At 41.4% G+C, this 21,697-nt stretch overlaps 2 protein-coding genes across 4 annotated transcripts in view; one reads left to right on the top strand and one right to left on the bottom strand.

Annotated features, from left to right (window-relative positions):
- The window catches only part of LOC126999374 (probable cationic amino acid transporter), a 141,582-nt gene extending 126,076 nt beyond the window's left edge, over window positions 1–15,506 (bottom strand). For 2 of the 3 annotated variants that reach the window (XM_050861920.1, XM_050861918.1), the window contains exon 1: window positions 4,650–4,822. The gene's annotated coding sequence lies outside the window, so the exon portion shown is untranslated. Of the gene's footprint in view, window positions 1–4,649; window positions 4,823–13,535; window positions 13,587–15,386 lie in introns of those variants that run through there. The other variant, XM_050861919.1, reaches the window with a different exon arrangement.
- LOC126999376 (methylthioribose-1-phosphate isomerase-like) lies at window positions 15,441–21,614 on the top strand. Its single transcript, XM_050861923.1, has 6 exons — window positions 15,441–15,832; window positions 16,619–16,851; window positions 17,347–17,555; window positions 18,436–18,644; window positions 19,447–19,603; window positions 20,315–21,614. The coding sequence occupies exons 1-6, from the start codon at window positions 15,701–15,703 to the stop codon at window positions 20,434–20,436; spliced, it is 1,062 nt and encodes a 353-aa protein (XP_050717880.1). The 5' UTR covers window positions 15,441–15,700; the 3' UTR covers window positions 20,437–21,614.
- Window positions 21,615–21,697: the final 83 nt, after the last annotated feature.

Here is a 21,697-nt window from a genome sequence, read left to right as displayed (position 1 = left end):
CTTTGGTCAAACTTTTACAGCTACTTTCTTTTCTTTTTGTTGTTGTTGTTGTTGTTGTTGTTGTTGTTGTTGTTGTTGTTGTTGTTGTTGTTGTTGTTGCTGTTGTTGTTGTTCGTGCTTTGAATCTCTTTCTATGCTCAGATTCCTTTTTTTTTGTAATACTTTGGTCAAACTTTTACATCTACTTTTTTTTCTGTTTCTCCATTTCTGCTCTGATTTCTTTTTATTGTGATACTCTGGTTCAAACTTTTACAGGTACTTTGTTTTTGCTGTTGTTGTTGTTATTTAATTGCACTCTGATTCTCTTTTTTTTTTTTTACCCTGATTTTACTTTCTAATACTCTGGTTTAAAGTTTCACAGCTACTTTTTTTTGTTGTTGTTGTTGGTGGTGGTGGTTGTTGTTGTTGTTATTTTTGTTTTTAAGCTGATTCTCTCTTTTTTTTGTGGTCAGAACTTTTTGGTTATCAGTTCAAATTTTACAATCTTTTTTTTTTAATGTACTTGCTGTTGATGATTTTTTTATTGTGCGCTGATTCTTCTTTTTCCAGATGGGGTTTTTTTTTTAATACTCTGGTTCAGTTTTTTTAGACAACCATTTTTACCTCTTTCCCACAAATTTTCCCTAATTCAGCTCAAAATAGAATAACAAAATAAAAAATTCAAAAATAACATAACAAAATCAAAAACAAAATAACAAAATTAAACAACTTAAATTTCACGTTTAGATTTATTTACATCAGGTTTCCGGCTTCATATCTGCATACACCTATTTTATTTTATTAGCTTAAATATGATACAACCGCCTTAGTAATGGCTATGTTCACACCACCCTTGTTATTTATTTTATTTATTTATTTTATTTATTTTTTTATAGCACAGAGCAACTCAAGGGCAACAAATGCTTTAAGTTCAAATCTGCATACACCTATTTTATTTTGTTAGTTTAAATACAATAGCCTACAACCGCCTTTTTAATGGATATGTTCACACCGCCCTTATCATTTTTTTTTTTTACAGTACAGAATGCAACTCAAGGACAACAAAAAAGAAAATGTAGAAAAAAAGCCCAATAATTGTTGCTCCCACAAAGCGAAAAGTGCAGAGTGGCCAGAAGAGAGGGCAATTTCGGATGGACAGGTGTCTTGATGTTCTTCTTGTTGTTGTTGTTGTTTTATGATTTGAATCTCGTTTTTCGTATTCTGACTTTTTTTCCTGATCCTTTAATTCCAACTTTTTCCAACTTTTTTCCTCCCTCCCACAAATTACCTTATTAAAATTATAAGTGGAATTTCTTGTTTAGATTTATTCCCATCAGTTTTGCGCGCATTTAATTAATAATATTTAAAAAAGAATGATAGCGTGGGTTTGCTGTCGTTCTCTTTCTTCATTTATTTTTTACGTTTAAACGAATACATGAAAAATAAAAAACACGTGTGAGCTGTTGTGTTTCGAATCAGTTCTCGGATCAGTGAACCCTCCGCGTGATCCACCTGACGCAAAAAAGAGAAAAAGACTATCAAATGGGATAACAGGAGGTCACAAAAGGTAACAAAGGGTAAGGAAACAAACAAAATCATACTTAAACAAAGATAAACATTAACAAAACGAGAGCTAGCAAGACAAAACAAAACAAACGGAAGCAAACAAAAACAAACAAAAGCTAACAAAGACAAACAGAAGCAAAGAAAACATAATATTACCGAGAAAACAAATATAAACAAGAGCTATTAAGGCAAACAGAACAAACAGAGGCAAACAAAAGCTAACAAAATCTAAGAAAGCAAAACAATACCTCAGCAAACAAGGACAGAAATAACCAAATGGCAAAAGATAAATAAAACCCGACCCAGGCAAACAAAAATAACAGACGAACAAATAAAAACAAAGACAAACAAAATCAAACAAAAGCAATGAAACACGAACAAAAGCTAACAAAGGCAAACAAAAACAAAATGAAGCTAGAAAAAAAAAGCTTACCTACATAACCAAAAACAAACACTAAGAAAAACAAGCAAAACCTAACAAACAAGAACCAACCCAGACAAACAATAGCAAACACAAGCTGCGTAGGAGAGCCCCAGATAAAAGGTCACCTCCCCGGCGCGTATTTCTCGCATTACTGTCAATAGCGCCAATATAGTGACTGAATTATTGAGGTAATGCAATGGAAATTAATGGAGTCCGCCTCGCCGATACTACCACTGCCGTCGAGGCCCAGGACAGATGAAGGGTTTTACGGGGATGATGCTGGTAATAATAGCGGTGATGGTGATGATGTGGTGGAGGAGGATGGTGATGATGATGAAAATATACGTACAAAGAGGCAGGAGTAGCGGTAAAAGTAGTAGTAGTAGTAGTAGCAGTAGTAGGAGGAGGAGGAGGAGGAGAATTGGTAGTAGAAGTAATAGTAACAATAAGAATAAGAATAAGACCAAGGAGGAGAAGAGGAAAAAGAAGAAGAAAAGAGGAAAAAGAAGAAGAAGAAGAAGAAGAAGAAAAACGAGAAGAACAAGAACAAGAAGAAAAAGAAGGAAAGGAAGAAACGTAAATACGAATAAGAATAGAAAGAATAGCCTAATATCTTGCTTAACTTAAATGATAAATAGATACATATAGATAGATAAGTAGCTAGGCAGATAGAGATAAATAGATACATAGATAGACATAATACACTGATACATATAGACAGAGAACGTATTTACATAGATTTCCACAGATGCCCAGACCACACATCCCCCATGGCCCAGACTATTCGCTGTGTCCCTAAAGCAAACCCAAGCGACAGCGCGGAGCCCGAGCGACGGTGGGCGGAAAAACGCTCGTATAATTATTTTCATTTCCACATTACTTAGACCCCCCTTGTCCCCCTCTCTCTCTCTCTCTCTCTCTCTCTCTCTGTCATTATTTTGCATTACCGTTATCTCCTCTTTATCACTGTTATCGTAGTTTAATTTTATTGCAGTGTCTTTATTGATAGGTGTTGATGGTAAAGATAATAAAGAAGAAGAAGAAGAAGAAGACCAAAAACCAAGAACAAGAACATGGAAAACAAAAAGAAGAAGAAGAAAAAGAAGAACAACAACAACAAAAACAAAAACAACAATCACAACCATAATAACCACACTAATAATAATAATAATAATATTAATAATAATAATAATAATAATAATAATAATCCCACTAATAACAAAAACCCACATACGCCATTACACAAATAAATAAACAAACCCCAGGCTCAAATAATTTTCATACGCCACCATTATTATTATTACTATTATTATTATTGTAAGTGAAAAAATGACACAATGTAATTAGCAAGGCGCCAATTAAACTATACCTACATTATATATACTGGAATAGCAACGTGGCCGAATTTTTATTTATGTAGGGAGTGGACGAGAGGAAAATAAGGGCTGGAAAATTATATAAAAAGTAATGTTCGTTGAGTATTATTGTTATTTGGGTGGAAAGGAGACGAAGAGAGAGAGAGAGAGAGAGAGAGAGAGAGAGAGAGAGAGAGAGAGAATGAGCGTGACTGACTGACTGACTAACCGAGTGACTGACCGAGTGACTGACTGACTGAAAATGATACGGATGAAGTAGGCTAACAACAAAACCTCTCTCTCTCTCTCTCTCTTTCTTCTTGCATGTCCAACGGTAAAACAAACTTGGCAAGATTCGTAAATTCATTGACTGACTGACTGACCGGTAGATTGTGAAATAAAACTAAATGATATAAATAAAAATAAAAATACCGTTCATTTATTTAATCATTTTCAACGATAAAACGACAGTAGCAAGTATCGTAAAATCATTAACTGACTGACTGACTGACTGACTGGCCGACTGACTGACTGGCTGGTGGATAAAACTAAGCAATAACGTGTAAAAAATGGGATAAATAAAACATGCTTCCTTGTATGTATATCAGACTCACAAATGACAGAGACAAGATTCCTAGCAACACATTGACTGACTGGCTGACTGACTGACTGACTGTAATGGCTAAATAAACTAACTTACTGAATTGCTTGACTGACTAACTGACTGGGATAAGATAAGTCACCAACCGGCTAACTGGAATAAATGATTGACTGATTAACTGACAGGACTGTATGACTGGATTAACTGAACGTCTGGTATAACTTATCGAACTGGAATAATTAACTGACTGGACTGAAAACTGGAATGACTGGATAACTGACTGACTGACTGACTGACTAACCAACTGACTGCCTGCCTAACTTGTCGATTGATTAAATTACTGACTAACTGACAAATAAACTGACCGACTGCCCGACTGACTGACCGACTGACTGCCTGACTGACTGACCGACTGACTGACCGACTGACTGCCTGACTGACTAACCAACTGACTGCCTGCCTAACTTGTCGATTGATTGAATTACTGACTAACCAATAACCTGACTGACTGACCGACTAACTGACTGACTGACTGACCGACTGACTGACTGACTAACCAACTGACTGCCTGCCTAACTTTTCGATTGACTGAATAACTGACTAACTAACCAATAACCTGACTGACTGACCGACTAACTGACTGACTGACCGACTAACTGACTGACTGACTGACTGACTGACCCAACACAAACAATGAAGGAACTAATCATGCTTCTTTCTTTACCTTTGCGAGATGTGGGCGTAACAGGCAGGCCGAAAAAAAATCTCCACACTCCCTCCCTTCTCCTCCCTCTCTCTATCGAAGGTGAGCTGGGAGAGTGAGCGAGTGAGAGTGAGAGTGAGCGCGTTGACTCTCTCCCTCGCTTTACCTCTCACTGACGTCTCTCTGCTTCCACTCCTCGCTACACACTGCCTCTCTCCCTCTCTCCCTCTCTCCTTCTCTCTCTCTCACACTCTCTCCCTCTCACAATGCTTCAACAGGTCCATGCGCACCGCTACACGCACGACCGACACTACCATCACCACCACCTCGCACCCACGCTCTCTCTCTCTCTCTCTCTCTCTCTCTGGGGTGTCAAAGAGGTGTTAGAGCAGCCTTTGAGAATGTTAGGTAGTAGTAGTAGTAGTAGTAGTAGTAGTATGAAGAAGAAGAAAGAAAGAAGAGGAAATAAAGAAAGAAAAGGAAGAAGAAAAATGGTCAATAATAATAATAATAATAATAATAATAGGAATGCTTTTTGTCAGTGGTATAGTAACCCTCTCTCTCTCTCTCTCTCTCTCTTTCCACCCACGCTATCGCCAACATCTCCGTCCCATGACTATTAAACTCCTCCTCCTCCTCCTCCTCCTCCTCCTCTTCTTCCTCCTGTCCTTTCCTTTCCCCACGTCCACCCCATTTCTCTTTCTTCCTCTTTATTCTTCCTCCTCCTCTTCCTCCTCCTCCTCATTACCTTCATCCACCTCCTCCTCTTCCTTCCTTCCTTCTCTTTTTCCTTACACCTACTCACTTATCCTCCTCCTCCTCCTCTTGCGCTTACTCATCCTCAACGTTCATTATTCTCTTGTCAAACCCACAATGTGTACCTATATCACACACACACACACACACACACGAACACACACATATAATTTATCGCCATGTGCCTCCAATTTCACATCACAATTTTCCTTTCTTCATTTTTTTCTTCTTCTTCTTCTTCCTCTCTCTCTCTCTCTCTCTCTCTCTCTCTCTCTCTCTCTCTCTCTCTCTCTCTCTCTCTGTTTTCATGAATACGAATATCGTGAAAATGTTTATATGAATACTTTGTCACGCGCCCCCCCCCCCCCCCGAGAGAGAGAGAGAGAGAGAGAGAGAGTGAGTAATTATCTGGCACACTTAATAAAATATGCACTCTCTCTCTCTCTCTCTCTCTCTCTCTCTCTCTCTCTCTCCTGGGTATGTTTCTTTATTTTATTTAGTATTCAATCAGTCATATATTGTTCTCATTTTTGTTTTGTTTTGTATTTGTCAAAGTTTGATTTATTTTTTCTCTATTTTCCACTTCCTCTATTCTTCCTCCCTTCCTCCTCTTTCACTTCTCTACTTCCTCCCACCTTCCTTCCTTCTCTTTCTTTCTCCCATTTCCTCCATTCCTTCTTCTTTCCCTTTCCCACCTCCTTCTTCCTTCATCTCTCCTCCTTTCTCCTCTCCCTTTTCCATTTCTTCCATCCCTGCTCTTTTCCTCCCTTCCTTATCTATCTCTTCTCCATTTGCTACACTCCATTATCCCTTCCTCCTCTTTCCCTTCACTTACATCCTCTTTCCTCTTTCCCTTTATCACTTCTTCCATCCCTTCCTCCTCCTTCCCTTCTACACCTCCTCCCTACTCCCTCTTTCCCTTTTTTATTGGCTCCATCCCATCTCCATCCTCTTCACCTTCTCCACTTAATCCCTCCCTCCTCTTCCGTCACACAACAGGTGGGACACGAAGGTAAAGTTGGATAGGTAAAAAAAATACTAACGGGTAATATACGGCGGCCAGGTGCATTAAAGTAATTGCTCTAAGCCACTCGAGGGTTGATAAGTTTTGTTGTTATATGTATAAAAAAAACTATGAATATGAAAATGATATGTACTTAGGCTCTCTGTGGGGAGATGTTTGTAATTAGCTTTAAACCACTGTAGTGTTAAGGAAAGTTTTCGTCATTATTCGTATAAAAAAATATGAATGTCAAAACCTTTACGATATTATGTACATTAGTTTTCTGTGGCTAAGAGACGTGTTCTGTCAATAGGATTAATTCATTTTACTGAGGTGTAGTTTTTATTTACAATGACCTTATATATGATCGCCACTAACAGGTAAAGGTAAAGTCGGAAACATATGCCATAGCTGCGCGTGGCGGCGGTGCTCATTTCCGTCCCATTGAGAGAACCAGCATTGCCAAGTTATCGTACTCAGCGCATTGCATTTTCCTTGTTTCTGACCGATAACTCAAGCAAAAAGAGCGAAAACCATCACTCTTTAACAGTTTCAACGATAACTTTAATTTGGAGACGAGCTGGTTTGTGCTTGTCGTTGCTTTGTACTTGTTAAAACTCCATTCAACCTAACAACAAGACGGATCGTAACACAGTACACCTTGGAGACGGGCTGGTTTGTGCTTGTCGTTGCTTTGTACTTGTTAAAACTCCATTCAACCTAACAACAAGACGGATCGTAACACAGTACACCTTGGAGACGGGCTGGTTAGTTGTACTCGCCGTTGCTTTATAGTTGCTCAACATTCATTCAACCTAACAACAAGACACAATATAACACAGTACACCTTGGGGACAGAGTAATGGAAAAAGAGAGGTGGTGGGAGTGGGGGCTTAGGTACTCAGGGATGGTCTGTACTCGTTCTTCCCTCATGGTTACTCAAAATCCATTCGACCTAACAACAAGACACAACATAACACAGTACACCTTGGGGACAGAGTAATGGATAAAGAGAGGTAGTGAGAGTGGGGGTTTCGGTATTCAAGGATGGTCTGTACTCGTTCCTCATAGTTACTCAAAATCCATTCGACCTAACAACAAGACACAACATAACACAGTACACCTTGGGGACAGAGTAATGGAAAAAGAGAGGTAGTGGGAGTGGGGGTTTCGGTATTCAAGGATGGTCTGTACTCGTTCCTCATAGTTGCTCAACATTCATTCGACCTAACAACAAGACACAACATAACACAGTACACCTTGGGGACAGAGTAATGGAAAAAGAGAGGTAGTGGGAGTGGGGGTTTCGGTATTCAAGGATGGTCTGTACTCGTTCTTTTCTCATAGTTACTCAAAATCATTCAACCTTACCACTGACAACAAGACCGATCATAATAGAACATAACAGTAATGGAGAAATGGATGAGTGCAGAGTAATGAAAAAAAAGAGGAGGTGGGAATGGTGGCTTAGGTCTTCAAGGATGGGCTATATTCGAGACATCACATACACTTTTGAGACAGATGGAGAAATGGATGAGGGCAGACTAGTGTTGAAAGAAGAGGAGGTAAGGCTGGACTAGATATTCAAGGGTGGGCTGTACTCGGCTATTCTCAAACACAACCTAACCACCGACAAGACGGGACATAACATACGCTTTTGAGGGAGGTGGAGAAATGAATGAGGGCAGACCAGTGTTGAAAGAAGAGGAGGTAAGGCTGGACTAGGTATTCAAGGGTGGGCTGTACTCGCCTATACTCAAACACAAACTAACCACCGACAAGACGGGACATGACATACACTTTTGAGGCAGATGGAGAAATGAATGAGGGCAGACTAGTGTTGAAAGAAGAGGAGATAAGGCTGGGTATTCAAGGGTGGGCTGTACTCGGCTATACTCAAACACAAACTAACCACCGACAAGACGGGACATAACATACGCTTTTGAGGGAGGTGGAGAAATGGATGAGGGCAGACTAGTGTTGAAAGAAGAGGAGATAAGGCTGGACTAGGTATTCAAGGGTGGGCTGTACTCGGCTATACTCAAACACAACCTAACCACCGACAAGACGGGACATGACATATGCTTTTGAGGGAGGTGGAGGAATGGATGAGGGCAGACTAGTGTTGAAAGAAGAGGAGGTAAGGCTGGGCTAGGTATTCAGGGGTGGGCTGTTCTCGGCTATACTCAAACACAAACTAACCACCGACAAGACGGGACATGACATACACTTTTGAGGCAGATGGAGAAATGGATGAGGGCAGACTAGTGTTGAAAGAAGAGGAGATAAGGCTGGGCTAGGTATTCAGGGGTGGGCTGTACTCGGCTATACTCAAACACAACCTAACCACCGACAAGACGGGACATGACATACGCTTTTGCGGCAGGTGGAGAAATGGATGAGGGCAGACTAGTGTTGAAAGAAGAGGAGGTAAGGCTGGACTAGATATTCAAGGGTGGGCTGTACTCGGCTATACCCAAACACAAACTAACCACCGCAAAGACGGGACATGACATACACTTTTGAGGGAGGTGGAGAAATGAATGAGGGCAGACTAGTGTTGAAAGAAGAGGAGGTAAGGCTGGGCTAGGTATTCAGGGGTGGGCTGTACTCGGCTATACTCAAACACAAACTAACCACCGACAAGACGGGACATAACATACACTTTTGAGGGAGGTGAAGAAATGGACGACGGCAAACTAATGTAGAAAGAAGGAAGAGGAGGTAAGGCTGGGCTAGGTATTCAAGGGTGGGCTGTACTCGGCTATACTCAAACACAAACTAACCACCGACAAGACGGGACATGACATACACTTTTGAGGCAGATGGAGAAATGGATGAGGGCAGACTAGTGTTGAAAGAAGAGGAGGCAAGGCTGGGCTAGGTATTCAAGGGTGGGCTGTACTCGGCTATACCCAAACTCAACTTAACCACCGACAAGACGGGACATAACATACGTTTTTGCGGCAGGTGGAGAAATGGATGAGGGCAGACTAGTGTTGAAAGAAGAGGAGGTAAGGCTGGGCTAGGTATTCAGGGGTGGGCTGTACTCGTTGCCAACCTTAAGTTATTCAAATCCATTCAACCTTACCACAAACAATAAGAAGGAGCATATAGATTTGGAGGCGGGAGGAAAAAGAGGAGAGGGTGGACTGGGTATTCGGGGCCAGTCTCTCCTCGTTGATCTGTACTCACAGCCTTATTAAACCTTACCCTAAACATTACTATTGACAACAAGACGGATCATAACAGTACTCTTTTGAGGCAGAAGAACCTAATGGAAAACAGAGGCGAGGGTGGAAAAGGTATTATGTGCTGGTATGACTTACTCGTTGCCTACTCTTAGTTACTCAAAACATTTAACCTTACAATAAGAAGGAACATATAACAACCTTTCGAGGCGGGATGAAAAGTAAAGGACGTAAGGATATTGGACTCGGGGATCAGGGTATGTTCTGTACTACTCGTTGTCGCTTTTTATTTATACAAAATCACTCAACCTAACATCTGACAAAAAAACATAACATAACAGTGTATTTTCGAGGCAGATAAAAAAAAACCGATACGAAAAGACTAACAAAGAAAAGATAAAGTGAGGATGATGGTAACTTAGGAATCTGTTTTCGCTTTATAGTTACTAAAATGCACTCAACCTTACTGGTGGATAGGGGACGGGTTGGTAATGGGACTGGTGGATAGGGGAAGGATTGGTAATGGGACTGGTGGATAGGGGAAGGATTGGTAATGGGACTGGTGGATAGGGGAAGGATTGGTAATGGGACTGGTGGATAGGGGAAGGATTGGTAATGGGACTGGTGGATAGGGGAAGGATTGGTAATGGGACTGGTGGATAGGGGAAGAGTTGGTAATGGGACTGGTGGAGAGGGGAAGGATTGGTAATGGGACTGGTGGATAGGGGAAGGGTTGGTAATGGGACTGGTGGATAGGGGAAGGTTTGGTAATGGGACTGGTGGATAGGGGAAGGGTTGGTAATGGGACTGGTGGATAGGGGAAGGATTGGTAATGGGACTGGTGGAGAGGGGAAGGATTGGTAATGGGACTGGTGGATAGGGGAAGGGTTGGTAATGGGGCTGGTGGATAGGGGAAGGGTTGGTAATGGGACTGGTGGATAGGGGAAGGGTTGGTAATGGGACTGGTGGATAGGGGAAGGATTGGTAATGGGACTGGTGGATAGGGGAAGGGTTGGTAATGGGACTGGTGGAGGAGGAAGGGATAATAAATGTAGCAAATGGAGAAGAGACAGATGAGGAGGAGAGGAGAAGAGCAGGTATGGAAGAAATGAAAAAGGGAGAGGAGGAAGGAGGAGAGATGAAGGAAGTGGGAAACAGGAAGAGGAAAGAGAATGTAAGTGAAGGGAAAGAGGAGGAAGGGATAATGGATGTAGGAAATGTCCCTAGCTAATGTTGCCCTTCTTCAGCAGTAGGCTACCTGCAGGAGATGGAACATTACGCCGGTAGGTTAGTTGTAGGTCAGAGAGCAGTGGACGGATTTGCGATGCTTAAAATAATAATACAAAACCTCTCTTCTACTTTCCTTATCTAAAGCTCTCTTGGCCATCCTACCTATTTAAATTTGCCCTTCTCCAATACCTTCAGGAGATGGAATGGTGTGCCGCTGGGAGAGTTGTCGGTCAGAGGAGACGAGGGTACGGCTCCGGGGTGAATATAGTAATGATGATGGAGGGAAGAGGCAATATTGTTTTAGCGGCGCGCCATGAAACACGCGCTGTCAAACACGCGAAGAGTTCTGTCACTTACCGATATAAACCACGTGACTCCACCAAAAAAAACAGCTCACGTACCCCATAAAAGACGAAGATTAGCCGCCCCCGCAGATGATGGGGACAAATGTTTACTTTCTATACTCTTCGCGATGTCGTTTGTAAGGCACGCTCTTGCACCTATAGCTATGAACTCCTATACTGTTCTTATCCACGATGAAGAATGGTATACGATGTTTTATATTTAAGAATTCAAAAGCATTACACCTTAGAATAGCTTGAATTTCATATGATTTCGTATATATAAGCATCACTGTACACGAAAAACTGCCGGGCCCGTTTTATCAGAATCTTTCGGTTTTCTTTCACAACAAATGATTCCGAAGGTCATACAGGAGATAAGTCGGTTTTTAGGAGTGTTTTTTTTTTTTTTTCGTTCATGGTGCAGAAGTCTTGTTAAACTATCACCAGGAATAAGTCGGGTTCCCAGTGTTTTTATTCCGTTCATGGTGCAGAAGTCTTGTCAAACTATCACCAGGAATAAGTCGGGTTCTCAGGAGTGTTTTTATTCCGTTCATGGTGCAGAAGTCTTCTCAAACTATCACCAGGAATAAGTCGGGTTCTCAGGAGTGTTTTTATTCCGTTCATGGTGCAGAAGTCTTCTCAAACTATCACCAGGAATAAGTCGGGTTCTCAGGAGTGTTTTTATTCCGTTCATGGTGCAGAAGTCTTCTCAAACTATCACCAGGAATAAGTCGGGTTCTCAGGAGTGTTTTTATTCCGTTCATGGTGCAGAAGTCTTGTCAAACTATCACCAGGAATAAGTCGGGTTCTCAGGAGTGTTTTTATTCCGTTCATGGCGCAGAAGTCTTCTCAAACTATCACCAGGAATAAGTCGGGTTCCCAGGAGTGTTTTTATTCCGTACATGGCGCAGAAGTCTTGTCAAGCTATCACCAGGAATAAGTCGGGTTCCCAGGAGTGTTTTTATTCCGTTCATGGTACAGAAGTCTTGTCAAACTATCACCAGGCTAAAAACTACCGATCGAAATATATACACAATCTCTACAAAAGGCTTATCAGATGTGGAGATGTGTGAGCCTCAGAATGTTTAAAAATAAGGCCCCCGATTTTTTCACGTTGCATCTAGAACCACACACTGAAAACGGGGTAGCGTGGACCTAATACTTCACTGGAATTCTCTTCACGGCGTCAGCAGACAGTAATAACTTTAATGCGCTGTTTGTCTCGCTCGAACACCCGGCTAACTCCACTCGCCTTCACGGTCACGCACGCCCGTCATCACAATATTAAATAAAAGTTGCATTTCTTTAATATTTATGCGTCGTTTCAACAAGGCACTCTCTGATCGTAGGTTAGAGATCGCTATTCTTCTTTAAAAATTGTACAGTGATCACAAAATTAAATAAAAGTTGCACTTTTTTATCATTTAAGCGTCGTTTCAACAAGGCACTCTTTGATCTTAGGTTAGAGATCGCTTTTCTTCTTTAAAAATTGTACAGTGATCACAAAATTAAATAAAATTTGTATTTCTTTATCATTTACGCGTCGTTTCAACAAGGCACTCTTTGATCGTAGGTTAGAGATCGCTATTCTTTAAAAATTGTACAGTGATCACAAAATTAAATAAAAGTTGTATTTCTTTATCAATTATGCGTCGTTTCAACAAGGCATCCTCTGATATATAGTAGGTTGGAGGTAGCTTTAAATGCACAGTGGTTTAGGAAAAAGTTATACTCTTGTAGTAGTTTAAAGGTCGCATATTTCTATAAATGCATGTACGGTAGCGCAAAAGAATGGCGAAAGAATAAAATCACCTCCTATAATATGTGTTGACGGTAATCTGACGCCAGCATCCTCAAGCCGACAGATCAAATATCACTTGTCATTTTCTTAGTATATGTATGATTATGAAACTATACGTCATGTGCTATTGTTATCTGTGCGTGGTAGGCGTTTTACAGTCGAATTTATCATTATCAAGACCCGTGACCATAACAATGAGGCGCAAACATCGATGACATCACCCCCGGGCCCTTATCACCGCAAAACATTACTATATCAATATTTATTAGAGAAAATAAACAAAAGAACACACAGTGGGCCGTATTGCTAAACATTTCGTCGCCCAAGTTCACATATTTGACAAGACTTTCGTAGGAGTTTAGGGCATTTCCAGGATTAGTTTTATGGCCCTGGTGGTAGTTTGATCCTTTTTCCGTGCCGTGAACCTAAAGAAACACACATTAGAATCTGATTGACCCCCTCTTTGACCTTTAGAAATAGTTGATATGAAAAGCGAAAATGTCTTGTAATACCAACCTGTACAAACACCCCAATATAACCTATGAATAATGATTGAATCGACAGAAAAGTATAATGACTTACTATTAATGGAGCTGCGGATGACAATGTTTCCCTTCCCGTACTTTGGCGCCACTGAAATAATAAGACGGAAGACAAAATAAGTTAGTAAAAAAACAGTAAAGAGTAAAAGTACATTAAAACAGACAGTAAAAGATAGTAAACAGAGTGATTGATTGATAGTTTATTGTTGCAAGTAAACAACATATAGGAGAAGGGAGGAGTATGTAAAACGAGTAAGATGACAGTAAAAATATAGTAAAAAGACATTATCGATACAGGAAAGAGTAAAAATATGGTAAACCCAGCAAAAAGAGAGTAACATATCTATACAGACAGTAAAAAGACAATAAAAATATGGTAGAAACAGTAAAATGACGGTAAAATAGTAAAAAAAAGCAGTAAAATCGTAAGGGTAAAAATATAGCAAAAATACAGTAAAGAGACTGAAAAGACATAAGAAGCAAAAAGAAAACAAGATTAACCACTTTTTCTCCTTCTCTTCGTATCTTTTTTTTCATTTTCCTCTAAGCCTGTTGTATGTATTTGTTTCATATTCTACCACATATATTATTTTCTTCTTAAAGACAGAAAATCATACCTCCACGGAGGAAGTGTTTGAGCTGGGCACACCGCAAGGGGGTGTCCTCAGCCCCATGCTTTTCAACATTTTAATGGACAAAATTGCTCGGTGGCCCTTTCCGGGCAATACTCAGGTCATTATCTATGCAGATGACATCCTTGTGCAATGCAGCAGTCCTGCTCTTCTCAGTTTAGCTTTGCAGCAACTGTCAGCGCTGTGTGAACAAATGGGCCTTGTCATCAATGAAACTAAGACGAAATTTCATGCCAGTGGGAGGAGAGTTTCTCACCTGCCCAGCATTAATGGCACTCCTTTAGCTAGAGTTCCTACATACAAGTACTTAGGCGCCCTTGTCAGTTTCCAGAAATCTGTGCAGAGCGTCACTCATGTTCAGAACATCTGCCTTCCTCGGTTAGCTCCTCTTAAGGTTTTGGCTAACAGGGGCCTTGGAGTCGGCATCCCTGTCTTTAGGATGTTTTACCTTTCTGTCGTCAGGTCCCTCATTGATTATGCTGCCCCTGTTTTGGTACAGTTTAGTGCGGCACAACTTCACCCCTTGGAACTTATTCAAAATGAGGCCATGCGCCTCATTCTGGGGTGCCCCAGAACTGCAAAACTTGAGGTCATGAGGGCAGAACTGAATCTGCCTCGTGTTGTGGACTGAATCTGGGAAATTACTTGTCGCACCGTCAGCCGCCTGCTTCATGCTGGTGCAGTGCCCCTTCAACAGCCACTGGTAACTCTGCACCGTGACTCCAGGGCTCCTGTTACCTCCTACCTTAGGAAAATTTATCTCTTGTTAGCAGAGACGGGTGTGTTAGAAGCGTGCTTAGGCCTAGTTTACTCTTGACCTGCCCCAGACAATTTGTTGGCTCCTGAACCATGATGTCCTCCCTGCTATCCTCAAAGAACACCCTCAGTTTCCACCAAGGTGGTGATGCCGTGTGTGGCAGCCTGAACTACTGCCGTGCTATACAAGGCTGTGATCTCTGCAGTATTCTACTTTAAGGACTAGTATTTACTCTATCTCTGTATTCATTCCCATCTAGTGCTTGGGCAATGTTCTCCGTCCCCACATTTTATTGTCTTATTGTCCAGGGGGAGGTACTGCCCCCTCCCTTGTTGTGCTTTCCTTCCTACCATTGTATCTTTTTAGTTTCATGGTGCTACCTACACATGTATTAATAGTTGTATAATCACACTCTGTCCTGCCTAGGGGTTGGGATGGCATGTTCCTCCCTTCTCCCTTGTTGTTTACCTGCAACAATAAACTATCAATCGTAATGGCTCACCGTTGAATAAGAGGAGAGATGCTGATGAGTGATGACGACATGTTTATCTCATCTCCACCTTGGCGCCAAAACATCACCACCATCAGCATCATCAAAACATCACCACCAGCATCATCAAAACATCACCACCAGCATCATCAAAACATCACCACCAGCATCATCAAAACATCACCACCAGCATCATCAAAACATCACCACCAGCATCATCAAAACATCACCACCAGCATCATCAAAACATCACCACCACCAGCATCACCCCGACTCCAGGAAAAGTGCCAATCCATCCCTTGCCAGCACCTCCCCAGCCTCCTGCCATGAGTCTCGAGGCAATCCAGTGGCGGGCCAGGCAGCTGCGGGTCCTGGATCAGCTGTTACTGCCTGTCAAGAAGGAGTTCGTGGAGGTCACCGGCGTGGAGGACGGCTGGCGGGTCATTCACAAGATGCAGGTTACTCACTCACATGCATTTTTTTTTTTTTTAGGAAAGAAGGGAATGGAAGGTAAACTAGGAAGGGAAATGCAGTTGGTAGGAGAGGAAGTGGTGGGCGACATTGATTCGTGTACACGTAAAATATATATCACATTTATTATTTGATTTTTTTTTTTTTTTTTTTTTTTTTTTAGGGACCAAGTTTTGTGGGCTCATAGGAAGTTAATGTCTGATAAATGAAAGAGTGAACAGATAACTCACTTCCTTATGATGATATAACTGATTTCAAGAAGTCAATGTAGGATAAATGAGTTAACAGATAGAATAGGCTTGCTTTGGTATGTTAATATAACTAATTAAGTGAATTACACTTTTCTGCTTCATATTTACCCCACCTTTTTACTCTAACCTAACACCCCAGACCAAAGGATATTAATTAAAGTAGCAAAATTTGATGGGATATTATTTAAGAGATTGTCTAGAATTGGAGAAAACTTAATATTATGCCGTTTTCCTTAATTTTTGTCCCCTTACCCAAATATAGTAATCTAGAATTAGAAGAAAAAAAAAACATTACGCTCTTTTTCCTCACTTTTGCCCACTTAACTTTTTACCTTCATTTTTCCCCCTTTCTATCCTAATCTAGTACTCTGGATTCAACACTAACCATTTTTATTTATTTTATTTACATTATTTATTTATTTTTGCCACCATTAGTTTTTTACCATCATTTTTACTTTCCCCTTTTCTACCCTAACCTAACACACTTAACACCCAATACTCAATACTCACCATTTTCCTCAGGTGCGAGGTGCCCCAGCCATAGCCATCGTGGGGTGTCTGAGCCTGGCCACGGAGCTCTCCAGGGCCACATTCAGCGATGCGGCGGAGGTGGCGTCGACGGTGGCCCAGAAGCTGAAGTACCTGGTCACAGCACGGCCAACGGCTGTGAACATGGAGACAGCGGCCAAGGAGCTGACGGCCCACACGGAGAAGCTGCTGAAGGAAGGAAGCACGGCGGAGAAGATGGTTGAGGAGTGAGTGTTTCTTGGGGTTTTGTATTGTCATGGAAAAGAAAGAAAGTGTGATGTTTGTTTTCTGTTTTTGTGGGTCATACAACATTAATATGATACTTTTTTTTAATTTTCTCATATTAGTATGTACCTTATTTTGCCATTTAAACATTTTTGTGGACTTTCTACTATACTACTACTACTAGCTCTTCCTATTACTAAGTTACTACTACTACTATTACACTTTTTTTACATATCATATTACCGGTATGTACATTAGTTTGGCAATACATACAATTGTGAGCCTTTTACTACTACTACTACTACTACTACTACTAGAATAATAATAATAATAATGCTACTTCTACTATTTCCTCTATAACTACTACTATTTATTATATTTTTAACAGCCTCTGTCCAACTTCAATCAACGCAACAATATTAAAACATCTTCCCGTCTGTCCTCCCTCTACCCTTTCACCCTCATCTTTCACTCTCCTCCCTTTCCACCTACCTTAGAGTAATCCGCTGGTGTGAGGAGCTGCTGGAGGAGGACGTGCGCACCAACCGTAAGATCGGCAGCCTGGGGTCCGCATCCTTACTGAGTCGCATCTCCGGGGGGCGCAAGGTTCGGGTCCTGACGCACTGCAACACGGGCTCCCTGGCCACGGCGGGTTATGGCACGGCCCTCGGGGTGGTTCGGGCGCTGCATGAAGCTGGACGCCTTGGTATGTGGTATTGTGCATTGTAAGCTAGAGTAACCCCTTTAATCTTCTTTGTATTGTGTTTCTGTTCATAATGTTGTATTGTTAATATATCTTTACAGTGACATAGCAGACTTCTTATTTTCTATATGTTAATTTCACCCCTGAGCTGTCTCCCTTACTGTTAATAAAAATGACTAAATTAATAAATAGACAGAAAAGGAACATGTAGCTACTCTTATATCATGAATTTTAAACTGTATTGGGCTATGGTGTATGAAGAGAAGATATGTAGCATTAGTATCGGTAAGCAATAATGATGAATTTCAGAATAGTGTCCATCTTAAATTTCAAATCTGACTTATTTCACTCATAATTTTTTTCTCACGAGCAAGTGTACTTACCGTATATGATGTAGGAGTGTTGTTAAGTTCCATGTGATTCTCTGGGAGTGGCTTTTCCTCATTTTTGCCCTTGAGTTGCCTCCTGTAAAGAAACTAATACTAACATCATCATCATCATTTCATTTGACGTCCATTTTCACTCTTCCTGAGCGGTTGGACGGTTTATGGCTCTCCTCCATCCTACTCTGTCTTCTGCCTGATGTTCATCCAATCCCATCAATGCCAAGTCTTCCTGTGTACACCTTCTCCACGTTTTCCTAGGTCTACCAACTGGTCTCCTTCCTTCTACCTCTAATCTCTCCACAACTCACAGCACTTTATCCTCACCTGCTCTCTTTACATGTCCAAACCATCGGAGTCCTTCCCTTCTGAGCACTGTTTCCAGGTCCTCTACTCCACATCTGTTAGCTACATCTGCACTGGACACCCTGTCTTGCCACCTGATCCCCGACATATACCATATAAATACTAATACTAACATTGCGTACTTTTCCCCTCAGAGCGAGTGTACTGCACCGAGACAAGACCTTACAATCAGGGCGCGAGGCTGACCGCATACGAGCTAGTGACTGACGGACTGCCTGGGACCCTAATCTGTGACAGCGCGGCGGCGGCGTTGATGAGGGAGAAGGGAGTTGACGCGGTGATAGTGGGTGCGGACAGGGTGGCGGAGAACTGGGACACTGCTAACAAGATTGGGACGTACCAGGTAGGAAGAGGGGGAGGAGGGGGGTGCTGTGTTGGATAGGGGTAGGTTAAGTTGGGTTGGGTTAGGTTAGGTTAGATTGGGTTAAGTTGGGTGTTGCTATATTGGGTTGGATTAGGCTGGGTTGTATAATTCATTTCTCTCCTTATTTTAGCATCCAGCCTTTTCATCCTTTTCTTCTTCCATTTCTTTCTCCTCTTCTTCCAACACCCATATTCTTCTCCTCCCCCTCAACTTCCATCTCTTGCTCTATCCTACCCCTATTTTAAATCTCCTCCTCTTCCACTCTACTTCCTTCTCCTCTTATTCTAATACCCTTACACTCCTCTTCCTCCTCCTCTTCTCCCATCTTTTCCTCTGTCATACTCCTATTTCAAACCTCCTTCTCTTAATCTACTCTTTCTTCTCTTATTCTAACACCCTTATACCTCTCTTCTCCCATATCTTCCTCTATCTCCACTCTACTTCCTCCTACTCCTCTTATTCTAATTCCCTTACATTCCTCTTCCTCCTCCTCTTCTCCCATATTTTCCTTTATCATACACCTATTACAAACCTCCTCTTTATCTACTCTTTCTTCTTTTATTCTAACACCCATATTCTTCTCTTCTCCCATCTTTTCCTCTGTCATACTCCTATTTCAAACTTCCTTCTCTTAATCTACTCTTTCTTTTCTTATTCTAACACCCTTATACCTCTTCTCCCATATCTTCCTCTTATCCGGGTAAATGTCTTCTACCTCTATCCTCTTTTATCCTTCTCTTTTTTAACTTCCCTCTAAGCCTCTCAACCCTTCCGTCTCCAGCTTGCAGTCATCGCCAAGCACCACGGGGTCCCCTTCTACGTGTGTGCTCCCTCCACTAGCATAGACCGCAGCCTGGAAGGGGGCGCAGACATACCCATAGAGGAGCGCCCCCACAGAGAGATGACGGACATAGCCGGAGTGAGGGTGGCGGCCCCGGGTAAGCTGAGAAGGGGTGAAGAGTGTGTTTGTACCTATATGTATTTTTTTTAGTAAGGGAGGGTGTTAAAGGGTGTAAAATTAGGAAGAATATAGATGGATATGCACTGGTCCCGGTACATTCGTTTATACTTATTTATATTCATGCGGAACGGAATTAAGTCATGCTTGTATATGTGTCTATGAGGGAGAGAGAAAGAAACTGGTAGATAGACTGATGGATAAAGAGATAGCTGAATAAACAGATATGTAAATAGATTAATGGAGAAATATAGATATGGACGACTAATAGACAATCAAATAATTATGTTGGTGGATAAACAATAGGAAAAAATGTCTCGGCAACCAATTAAACTAAACAAAACTATTTCATGTCTTCAGCATTTCAATAATTTCATGTACATATGGTAGTTCTGTAATTTAACCTGGTAGCTGCGGGGATCATGTTTCTTAAAGGCCCCTCTAAGCGAGAAAAATGAGAAAAAATCATCACTCACGCAAACCATTTCAAAATATACATCAACGCATTTGTGATCAGTTTATGCATCATCTATTTTGGGGGGTTTATATCATGGCAAAAAATTGGCCCGATGCTGGTACACGGTAAAGCCACAAATTTGCCCCATCGCTGCTACCGGGTTAAGCTCTGATAAGTTAAATAGAAGTCACCTATTTTAACGCTGATTTTTCCCACCTTCATCATCACCACCAGGTATCGCATGTTGGAACCCCGCCTTTGACATCACCCCGGCGGAACTCATCACCGGGGGAGTTGTGACGGAAACAGAGGTTGTTCTACCCCCTTCCGCTGCTGCTGACCTAAAGAAGATGTAAGGTGGAGGGCGGGTGGATTGACTAACTGGCGGAGGAGGGAGAATAAAGGAAAACATGAATGGTGCTTCGGGAAGGAATACTTATCCATTTATACAGCAAGAAAATGAAGAGGAGGAGGAGGAAGAAGATGACCAACGAGAGTAAATAAATATCAAACTGGGGGATGGATATAGAGAAAGGAAAAAGAAAGTGAATGAAGTATGTGGAAGAGTTACTTATCCATATATAGAGCAAAGAAAATGAGGAAGATGAAGATGACCAAAGAAGGTGAAAGTATTGAACGGGGGAATGGATAAAGACTGAAGAGAGAGAGAGAAAGGAAAAAGAAACTGGGTGATACTTATGGAAGAAATATTTTTACATTTATATAGCAAGAAAATGAGGATGATGATAATGATGACCAAAAGAGGGCGAAGGTATTGAACTGGAGGATGGATGAAGAGGAAGAAAGGGAGGGAAAGTTAATATAGTGCTTTTGGAAGGAATACTGATTTAGGTATACAGAAAGATTATGCTGGTGATGTAGGGAGAAAAGAAATTGAGTACGTATAGTGTAAAAATGAGTGAGCTAGATTGTGTGTGATATATATGTGGGTTTCATGGGTCTTGTTGCCATTTCTGTTTGTTACCGTTTACCGTTGATGAGGTTTCAGGCCCCGGTCCACCGCCGTAACAGCGCTCCACAGGGCCGCCAACTTTATAACAGTAATATTAGCACCGAAACTTGTCCTCAGTCCTCATGTTTGTAAAGTCGTAGGATTTAGTGTATAAGTGAGTCTTCAGCGCTTTCTTGAAGATTGCTAGACTGCCACTATTTTTAACATCCCCAGGTAACTCATTATAGAGCTGTGGGGCACTTCTCAAATGCTCTGAAACCCAGGTCCAGTTAGGGGTTTGTACATTAATTTTTAAGCTTATATTTTGGGCAGCTTGAAATTTAAATGTGGGTCTAATTATTTTATTGTGTGTTCCTGTGTGGTGAGTTGTTCATATGTGTGTGTCAAGCGTTTAGAAGGCTCTTGGGGCCGTAACACTAGACATTTCCTCACCCAAGTACACACATTTGTCAAGGCTTTCGTATGAGTTTTGGGCATTTCCAGGAGTAGTTTTATGACCCTGGTGGTAGTTTAGCCCTTCTTCTGTACTGTGAATCTAAAGAAACACTCATTAGACCCTGATTGATCCCCTTTTTGACCCTTAGAAATAGGTGATGTGAGATGGCAAAGTGTCTTGTTATACCAACCTTGGGCTCCTAATGCTT

The sequence above is a fragment of the Eriocheir sinensis genome, chromosome 16, assembly GCF_024679095.1.
Source record: "Eriocheir sinensis breed Jianghai 21 chromosome 16, ASM2467909v1, whole genome shotgun sequence".
Taxonomy (NCBI): domain Eukaryota; kingdom Metazoa; phylum Arthropoda; class Malacostraca; order Decapoda; family Varunidae; genus Eriocheir; species Eriocheir sinensis.
The sequence above is the reverse complement of the archived record's forward strand: the minus strand, read 5'-3'. Positions and strand labels throughout refer to the sequence as shown.

Bases quoted from the DNA above. Each gene is read 5' to 3' on its own strand.
- LOC126999376 (XM_050861923.1), top strand. From the start codon at position 15,701: ATGAGTCTCGAGGCAATCCAGTGGCGGGCCAGGCAGCTGCGGGTCCTG. The intron at 17,556-18,435 runs GTATGTGGTATT...TTTTCCCCTCAG, and splicing joins GCATGAAGCTGGACGCCTTG to AGCGAGTGTACTGCACCGAG. The intron at 19,604-20,314 runs GTAAGCTGAGAA...CATCACCACCAG, and splicing joins AGTGAGGGTGGCGGCCCCGG to GTATCGCATGTTGGAACCCC.